At 29.2% G+C, this 10,457-nt stretch overlaps 1 protein-coding gene across 2 annotated transcripts; it reads left to right on the top strand.

The window, feature by feature from the left end:
* Positions 1 to 6,123: 6,123 nt before the first annotated feature.
* Positions 6,124 to 8,197, top strand: LOC101218334 (dof zinc finger protein DOF3.6). Of its 2 annotated transcripts, XR_969913.2 has the most exons (3): positions 6,124 to 6,506; positions 6,677 to 7,712; positions 7,916 to 8,197. XR_969913.2 is itself a non-coding variant. In XM_004150137.3 (2 exons), the coding sequence occupies exons 1-2, from the start codon at positions 6,450 to 6,452 to the stop codon at positions 7,649 to 7,651; spliced, it is 1,032 nt and encodes a 343-aa protein (XP_004150185.1). In that variant the 5' UTR covers positions 6,125 to 6,449; the 3' UTR covers positions 7,652 to 8,197. The 2 variants fall into 2 exon arrangements, 1 of the variants encoding a protein (XP_004150185.1); XM_004150137.3 differs by having other exon boundaries at positions 6,125 to 6,506; positions 6,677 to 8,197.
* The last annotated feature ends 2,260 nt before the right edge of the window (positions 8,198 to 10,457 follow it).

The following is a 10,457-nucleotide window of genomic DNA, read 5'->3' as shown; positions in this document are numbered from 1 at the left end:
CTTTTAGATTTTGAATTTATTTTTGTAAGATCTAGCTAGGTTGATGATAAGAAATGAAAAAAGAGACTCAGGTAGAAATAGGGTAGGGTTTATAAATCCAACTTTTTTTCTTCTTCTTCTTTCTAACAAAAAGATTAAATTAAACCTTTTATAACAATACATTATCTTTTTTTTCTTTTAATTTCCTTTTTAGCCTAAATTATAAGTTTAGTCTATGACACATAAATCGCAACAAATTAATTTCAAGAAAATTAGTCATAAAGGTTAAATTCACTTGTTCTTTATATGAAAGAAATGTTTTTTTTTTTTTTGGGTTTAATTTTGAATTTTTATGACAATTATTTTTCTTGTTACGAATTTATGATGTACATTGCAGTTATTAAATGTTGAAAACTTTTGGATTTTTCAATCATAAGGACAATTTCTTTGGGTTACTAATTTATGACTATGATTCTCCGTGAGTTGTTCAAAGTCATCAAATTCAAAATATATATAAAAACAAGTTTTGACAAAAATGAAAAAGAAAAAGAAAAAGTTTAACTAAATTACTATATGGCTTCACTACTTTGTCCTCATTAGAAAGTAGTATATAAATTAAAAATAAAAGATGAAAATATATAATAATATAGTGACCAGCTAGTTGCATATATCCAAATGGTTTAATTAGGAAGAGATTATCTTTCCATTGTCATCATAAGCTTAAAATTTTTCATCTTTTCTAGTTGATCAACTTATAAATTAAAAATGAATATGCACTACATTAGAATCAATTTGTAACATCACAAAAATTCTTAGTTATTTTACTTGTAATTTTCTCATATTAACTATTCATTATAACAAAATAATAAATACTTACAAATATTTACAGTTGTATATAAAATAATTTTAAGGTAAATAACAAATATTTAGATATATTAAACTTTAACGTTTGAATACCTATATGGTCTAGATGTTTTTTCAAATTACTACATTTTGTATTTTTAATAGATCTATTCTATATAAAATTAAAAGTCTAAAAGCATATTAATTAAAACTAAATAATAATAATAAATCCCTCTCAAATGGTTAAATTGTGGATTAACTCACTAAAATTGAATGTGTCCTTTCAAACAAATAACACGTCTAACACTAGATTATTAGACATTAAAGTTAAAAGGATGTATTATATTTCAAAGTATATGAAAAGAAGTTAGTGAGAGAGATGAAATAATAAAGAAGATATTTCCCTCACTCATTAGTCATTTGACGAAGTTTTTTCTTTAATATGTAAAGGATATGACATGGGGTTGATGGGAGTATGTGTAAACTCCTCCCTAATTAATTCTACCAATTAATTAAAGTTGGCATCTTTTTTGGGTTTTGTGATATTGGATTTTTAAAAATTCCCATTTCTTTTTTGTTAAATGGTTTCTTTTTAAAGATATATTTTAAGTCTTAAAACTTAAAAAAATTTAACTTCTGTGTCTGCCGGAATTTAAAATCCAATAATCAAATATATCTTTTTGACTGATCTCTTCCTTCTTTTAGAACTGCTTATAATATAAGTGTTTTTTGTTTTTATTTTTCTAATTTGTTGGTTCATAACCAAATGAAAAATATGAAAGGGTTTTATGTGAGAGACAAAAATTATATCAGTACGTCTTCTTTCTAAGTGTAAGTTTTAACATAAAATTACAAATTATTGAAAAGAAAAACTTGAAATTACTTTTCTAGAAGTGTATTTATTTATTGTTAAAATAAACTTAATTTAATTTAGTGTGTTGTCGCCATGCATGACCTTCTTAACCTAGATTTTGAATCCTAAAGTCTTAAGGCAATAGAGAAATACGACAACAAAATTTTAAACTCATCTAAACAAATTTATATTTCCTTGTGAAGACATTATAATTATATAAACACACATTCCAAATGTATTAGTTATGAATACTTAGAACTATCTTCGAAAATAAATTTAACCAAAAAGTAACGACTATAAAAATAATATTTATCATATAAACTATATCTTTTAACTATTCCAAAAAAAAAAACATATATGTTTTGATTGGGTTGCTTCATAAAACATATGTTTTGAAGGGTTGCTTCATAAGGAAGAAAAGTCACAATTTTTTTTTGTAACCTATCAAAACTATACACAAAGAACTTCACTATTAGATCGGTTTGATGGTGAGATGATTTAATGGATTTTTATTTGAAGTCTCAATCTAAAAAAAAGGTGAAGATTTTATTTAAATTAAATAAACAAAAAGAGGTTTATGTATGATAGGAAGGATATAATAAAACAAATAACAAACACATTATATAATAATCAGTCAAAAAGTCTTCACTTCCAAAGTAATATGATTGTAGCATTAAAGTTAAAAAGAGACTAAAGTCCCATATATACTCATAAATAGTGAAAAAGTTAACCAAAAAAAGATGTTGAATAATAAAGATATGGCATAATTATGTTTGAATGCATTTGGCTTTTTCTTGGCATTTCAAAAATATCAAAAATGAAAAAATAAAATGCAATTTTGTCAAAGAATTAAGTAAATAAGACACCACAATGTCTCAACATTTGAGGAAATAAAAGAAATTCAACTTTCTCTTTTGCTTCTTTCTTTTATGATGAATATTTCAAAGAAATATGATATGAAAAATAATATCAATTGGAAAATAAATTAATAATCAACTCTTTTTTTTTCTAAGAATTGAATAGAAATGTTTTGTTTTGTTTTGATTCTATATTAAATCAACTAGATTACAAAATATGAGCCTAACTCCTCCGTATGACTTATCATAATTTGGGACGATATCAGATCTTAATCTAAAAGCTTATCACCTTCTTCCCTATTCTATCGATATTGACTTAAACATCAGTCTTTTTTTGTAAGGTCCAATCAACAGATTTTATCGTCCAAATCCAGATCAAATGTTTAATCGAACTACACACCAAAAACTTGTCTAGGCAAGTCGAGGTTGAACTCAAAAACAAATTTCTTTCAACTCAAGGTAACTAAGGGGTTGATGGTGGGAGTAAAAAAAAGTAGCAAAAGAAGTATATTTAACTTAATTTAATAATATCAAAAGAATCTAGCTGGGTCAATAGAATTCTCTATTCACTAGTATTTTTTTAATATTACCAAATTTCTAGGTTGCTTTCACCTAACAAAATCAATTGAAAAAGACAGTTAAATTTTACTACTATAAATTTGGCCTTCTTTGATATCAATTAAATTGATGAAAAACATAAAATCAAAATTAATATCAATTGTGCATTAAAATCAATGGTCGATCCTTAGGTAAAATAATTAGTTTCCAAGTGGTTAAGTACTAAATTCAATTATAGGTTAGACTGATTCAACGTAGTTAAAAAATCATAAATACATTGAAATATGGAAAAATCTAAACAGAAATCTAGCCACTTCTTAACATGTTGAGCAATGAAGAAATCTTCAAGTGCATAAATAGAAACGAAAATGGAGAAAAATAGAGAGAAAGGATGCATATCAGTATGACTAGAAATAGTGGTCCCTTGACATACATGTCGTTCTTTTTAAAAAACTAATATGGCATCGTGGCGCTAGCGATAACGTCGTAATGCTTACAAAAACTCGTGCATGAAAAATGTTCAGAGCGCCACAACGCTCTAATGTAGCGTCACGACGTTGTGTCACTTTCGCGTATTCTGACTATTATGTCTTACAATATTGCAGTGTCGCAGTGTAGAAAGCTTAATTATTAAGCTTCTTTTACTCCACATCTTTGCTTCGGTTGATGTCGTATAACCTTCTATTTTGCTTAATTAAGCTCTAAATCAATAGCAAACTTGAATTATCTCTCAACTTGCTCAAAATCTATAAAATAGTCAAATAGTTAAGAATTTGAAATCATGGAACAATCCCAAATTATTAAACGGGAGCTAGATAGCACAATTTGGTGTTAGCAAGATCCTCTCTTTCCAAATTACAAATTTACCATTTATATCACATGGTGATCGTGTATGCTTTTCTTTGACCAAAATTTGACATCAACATAATCTAATATGACATTTGTCCGTCTATGAAGCCTAAATTAGTATTGGGTAACCTAAAAAGGAAAAGATAACTCAAAATGACATTTTGAGAGTACATTTTGAAAATATGGAGAAATCTCAAAATCCTTTATTTATAAAATAAGCGTGTTATCTTTTGCAGAAGCAGATTTATACTTTCAATTATGTTTTTCATTATACTTCTTATTTTATTGTTTATTATAGTTTCTACCATTTAATTTCAAAATGTTTATTTTGGTCTTTATTCTTTTAAAATCATCCAGATCCAACTACCATAACGAAAATCAACTTGCTTCCAAACTAGAAAATGGTTTTTCGAATCCCCTAGGCCTGAGATCACAATCGAATGATACATGCTCTTTAGATTCAAACTCAACCCCACCCAATAAACACAAACGGGAGACACAAGAAGTTATATATAATGGACTAGATAAAAGAAATACTATAAAAAAAATACATAAGTATGAATCACACATCTCCCTAATATTGTATTAGGTTTATGGTTTATTTTGGAAAACTTTCATATAGTACAGTAGTATAAGATACTACTTATATTAATCAACTGTCACGTTTGCATTCTCTTCAAAATGTGATGGACTTCACAACCAAATAAAAGAATATTTATTTATGTAAGCAAAATTATCGCATATAAAAAGAGAGTACATAACGTGCACACACTATACTCTCAAAATACTAGAACTTTTCTACCTAATAGATGTCCTATCTAACTTCTTTTCCATGCATTGAAAGTATTTTTTAAGAAAAGAAAAAAAAAAGTATGAAAATCCTTTGTGTTAAAAAGAAAAAGACTTAAATGGTTTATGTCGATTATGGAGAATGAACAATAATATTGTGAAAATATAGTGAAAGAATATAATATCACAATCAAGTGCGATTATGTTTAGTTTGGCGAATAAACTTGTGATTAAGAGGTTAATGATTGAATCTTTTATGAAGCAGTATATATTTGTTTTTGGGTGTGGCTGTTTATTTAACTTTGACGTACACATGAAACCACAACATCCCAAAAAGATAACCTATACCAATGTAAATAATAAGGATGATAATAGATAATAAAAAGAAAAAGTGTATGGAATAATAATGGGAATTGTATATGGGTAAATAACAAGAATGAAAAATGGTGAAATTTTAGGAGTGTGTCCCACATAAAATGAAAGCTCACTGAAACCAATCTGGTCGTATAAAAAGGTAAAGGGTTTTCAGGCAAATGTCTCATTGCCAAAAAGTCCCTCAATTATGTGTTTTTTATTACATATTTTTCTTCAACCCCACCACCAAAACCCTAATAGCTACATATTGGCAATTCCCTTTTACAATCACAAATCACAAAACCCCATCTTCATCAATAATATACTTCTCTAATTGATATTTTCCTATTGGACCCATTCAAAAAATCATAGTTATTTATCTTTTGATCAAAAGAAAAAAAAAATAATCTATATAATTTCTTTCCCATTACTTCTCTTTCAAACTTTACAATATCATTTTGATCTATGTAATTTGAAATTAAGTTATCACGCTACCCCTTGATAGGGTGTATAAAGAGAAAAATAGTAGCCTCGTGTTATTTAATTTTCATTTCATCAATGATACCAACGTGGATATGTTTTCAAAACTTATAAAAGGAATATGGAATAAAGATTAATTAACTTATCTTCAATATAAAAGTTAACCCTAAACTTATTTTCAAAACCTATGTTTCTTTGTTTGTTATCAAACATGCATCCTTTTTAGATGGGAAAATGATGAAGGTGCTAAGGAAGAGTTAACCTAGTTAAGATATTCGAGTTCACCTGTGAATCTCTTGATCTCTAGTATTTGATCATTTTAGAGAAAGTTAATTAACTTAAAGTAACTAAAAAGAAAAAGTAAGATTTATTGAAAATATCAAGACGAGACCGAGAAAAACGTTTACATGTATGTTGAGGTAATAGACATAATAATATTTTTTTAAAAAAATATAATGCATGAGATGGGAGGGCACTATATTCCCCATCTTCCCCTTTTGAACCTCTTAGCCACACAATACACAGCTCAAAAGAATAGAAGCTTATAAGTGAAGGAAGCTCCTTCCACTAAAACCCTAAAAAATATAATAAAACAAAAAGATAAGGAAGAGAGAATGAAAGAGAGAATAAGAGAGCAAAGTTAAACAAAAGCTTCCACACCATAGCTTTAATTCTCGCCTTCTCTTCTTCCCTTCCCTTCATCTTTTCCCTTTGCCTTTGCCTTTATTTTTTTTTTTTTCTCTTTTTCTCTTTTCTTTTTCTTTTCTTTTGTGTGTTTTTGGCTCTGGTATTCCCCAAGTGCATGCGATTCTCCACCTTGGTTTTTCCTAAAGACACATCAAAAAAAAAAAAATTTGCTTTATAAAAAGATATCAATCCCTTCTCCCATGGATTTCTCTTCTGTTCCAATCTATTTAGATCCTCCTCCCAATTGGCATCATCAGGTAATAATAATAAGAGCTTTTCTTCTTCCCTTGTTCTTCACTTATTTATACAAAGAATTATTCTCTATTCTCTTCTTTTGTAATCTCCTCTTGAATATCCTTCTATATCCCAAACAATTTTCTTAATTGGGGTTTTACTTTTTTTTTCCTTTCTCTTTTGGTTTTTGCAGCAATCAAATCATCATCATCATCCTCAGATAAGTAATAGTAATGGATCTCCTCAACATCAACACCTTCTTTCATTGCCAACTCAACAACTCTCGTCCGCACCATCATCTCATGTCGGTGTGGGTGTTGGTGTTGGCTCGATCCGGCGTGGTTCGATGGCGGACCGAGCTCGGATGGCTAACGTACCACTACCAGAGACGGCGCTAAAGTGTCCTCGATGTGATTCTACCAATACGAAGTTTTGTTATTTTAATAACTATAGTCTCTCGCAGCCTCGCCACTTTTGTAAGAGTTGCCGTCGATATTGGACTCGTGGGGGTGCCCTAAGGAACGTCCCGGTTGGGGGTGGTTGTCGGAGGAATAAGAAGAATAAAACTAGACGATCGAAGTCTCCAACAGTGGCTGCGACGATGGCGGGTGGAAATGAAAGTCAAGTGATGAATAACCATTCAAACTCTCCTACCACTACTACAATTCCCTTGCATAGTAGTGCTGAGAATCTTATTGGTCATTTACAGCCTCAACACCCTCACCTTTCCTTCATGGCTTCATTGAATAATTTTTCTCGATTCGGAACATCGGGTCTAGGGTTGAATTTCAACGAGATCCAGACTCAAACTAACATTATTGGTAACGGTGCCCTTCTGAATCATCATCCGTGGCGGAGTTCCCAAAACTTTCCTCTCTCAGGTGGCCTAGAAACCCAGCCAGGTTTGTACCCGTTTCAAATTAGCGGCGGCGACGGCGATGAAAACAACACAACAAATTCAATCCTAACACCAATTTCAAGGGGAACCCATTTGCCTCCAGTGAAGATTGAAGAAACCCAAGTACTGAATTTGTTGAAATCATCAAATTTGGGTATCAATAATTCTGAAAACAATCAATTTTGGAGCAATGGATCAAATGGTTGGACAGATCTTTCAGCTATCAGTTCTACTTCAAGTGGCCATATTTCTTGTGACTTCAATCATTAAAAGCCCCAAATTGATCAGATCATCATCTTCAAAATGGCATCTCTCAGCTCACATCTTTGTAGTAAGTTTGATTTATATATATATCAACTTAATTATTACCAAGATTTAAATGGTCAAGTGATTTAATGCAAATTTATTAATTAAGTTGAACAAATTAAAAAAAAAAAAAAGTAAAAACCCTCACTTGATCAATTAAATCTCTTATTAATTAAGCTACTTAGGCTTTATAGAAATTAATCATATATTATAACACAAAATATCCAGGCACTCTTCTACCTCTCTTCAGCCTCTTTGATCAACACTCAGAAACTGAATCTCCATGGTAGATAGTTTGTGCTCTCTTCTCTTTATCTTTTTTATCTTATACAAAAAGATTGTGCTTTGTAGAAATATTGGTTTTTTTTTTTCCATTTCAATTTCTTTTTCAGAATGTGTGTGACTATGATTTGCTAATGTTTGTTGGATTTAAATGGAAGAGTATTGTTTTTTATTTGTGTATAAAATGGAATGCGAAATGGTTAATTAGGACCATGGGATTTAGTTTTATTTACCATTTTTTTTATTAAATCTTGAAGAGTAATAATATCCAAAAAAAGAAAGAAAGTCCCTGTTCTTGTCTAATTATATTGATATATTATATATTCATTTTGTCTTGAATAATTTGCATGGATTTGGTAGCACTTTTGAATCTATATTTTAAAAAGTGTTGTTTTAATTGAATTCATAACATATCTTTATGGTTTCTAATTAAATTCTTCTAAATTGATTGATGTAAACAACACTTGCATTTGATTTAACATTTTAACAATATATTTGCATTATTGTATATATGTGTACTAGATTCAAGCACACTGACAAAGTTGAGAGTAACACATATTTTTCATTGATCTAATTAACTAAATTATATATATATCTAACTAGGTTTTAGCTAATTAGTATACCTTAGGAGTTCAAGTGAATTTTTCTATAAACCCTAATTTACACTCATCTATTTAAATCTTATATATACTTCAAAAAAAAATTAATATACTACTAATTAAGATTTCACAAAAAACTAACCTCATTTTTTTCTAAAACTCCATATAAACTAAACACTGATGTAAAAAGTTTGATGATATAGGAGTTCTATACATTAAAGTAATGTAAGTTTACAGCATACAAATTATGGAAAAATCTATACGTTATATAAGAATCTGAACTGTGTGTATTAATATTGATGTTGGTCATTTACTTTAATATATTTATAGTAAAAGTAAATTAAGATTGACGTGAGCATAATAAAGATTGAAATAAAAGTATATAGAATAAGATTTGATCAGACCCAAAGTTTCAGTACATTATTCTCAATGACACACCTTTTAATGCACAGCTCTGATTTTGAAGAGAAAACTGTTGAAACACTTCATTTGATCCCTACAAGTCCTTTCAACACACCTCTTATTATTGGTGGCTTTTATCTTCAAAGAGTATGATACTCACCTCACAAATTAAAAAAAAACGATAGATATATAAATTTACGTGGTTCGCTAACAATGTATTAGTAACGTTCACAAGAGAAAAATAACAAAAAAATACATTTACCAAAGTTAGTAATATATACTCAATCAATCGAAAGATCACATATCATATCCATGATATTAAAAAACGAAAAAGTAGGATAAGCCATGAAGGGTAGCTTTAACAGATAATGGTGTTCCTACCCACATGGTCAAATGCTTTTATTGATTGGTTCATATTTTTCGTCAAAACTTTGAAACATCTATATGTGCATGTGTGTGTTCATGATAGAGAAAAATAAAAGGACAAAGTTAAAGACAATGATATGGTCATAATAAAAATGATGAATGTGAGAATATGAGTGTACAGGTACGGATGTTATGAAGACAACAATCTAAAGAAAACGCCAAGAACCAAACTAAAAAACTAAGAACATCCAATTTAATGTTTCCAGAACATTTTTTGTTTCTTGTTTTTATAGTTGATTTGTATGCGTATAAAATCCAAACTAACTTGGAGTTGGTTACTCTTTTTTGTTGTGTCCATATAACGGAAACGTTATGAAATTGACAAACAAAGAATACTAAAAAGGTAGAAAAAATTACCTATGTTGACAATTAAGAGGAGAGAACATTTTATTATTAAAATGAAATTAAATATCATATTCCAAATTGCTAAGGCATTGTAGGTAGTCAGAGAGGTGTGTGTTGGGCTCAAATTGTACTAGCATATTTACGAATATAACTTAGATTAATGAGATCCGTACTTTATCATTTGAAGTATCAAATAATAGATCGATCTCAACACATTGGTATTGGAGATTAACAAGACTTTACCTCTACGAGTTTAAAACATATTAGACAATTAAGAGGAAACAATTGTTCTGCTCTGCCTCTTCTTTTCTTTTGTTGCTGTCGCATGACTAAGAAGAGTAATTATTTTATGCTATGTTTTGTAATAAAAGGTTGAGAGAGAGAAGGTACCATTGCTTTCCTGTCCCTTGACTCGAGAGAGAGGAGAAATTTCTAAAATTTCCCCTTGACAAATGGGATTCTTCAAAATGGTCATTTCTCGTATACAGTCAAAAATCTTCCATCAATCTAGCTAATTATAACAATACTTTAATACTCTTCGTATACTAAGTGAGAGCAATCAGCAAGGACTTTCCATTTACTTATTCAAGGGACTGAGTCTTTTTCTTTTATAAAGAAAAAAAGATACATTATTGATGTATTGAAAGAATGAATGGAGAGGGAATTACAAAATAAAATGTCAACTTAGCCCAACGAAAAGAGGAACTAACATTGAG

Source organism: Cucumis sativus, chromosome 1 (assembly GCF_000004075.3).
Source record: "Cucumis sativus cultivar 9930 chromosome 1, Cucumber_9930_V3, whole genome shotgun sequence".
Classification (NCBI taxonomy): domain Eukaryota; kingdom Viridiplantae; phylum Streptophyta; class Magnoliopsida; order Cucurbitales; family Cucurbitaceae; genus Cucumis; species Cucumis sativus.
This window is presented reverse-complemented; position numbering and strand designations above follow the sequence as displayed.

Excerpts from the sequence above, each read along its gene's own strand:
- LOC101218334 (XM_004150137.3), top strand. The coding sequence starts at position 6,450 with ATGGATTTCTCTTCTGTTCCAATCTATTTAGATCCTCCTCCCAATTGG. Across the intron at positions 6,507-6,676 it reads CTCCCAATTGGCATCATCAG|CAATCAAATCATCATCATCA; the intron begins GTAATAATAATA and ends TGGTTTTTGCAG.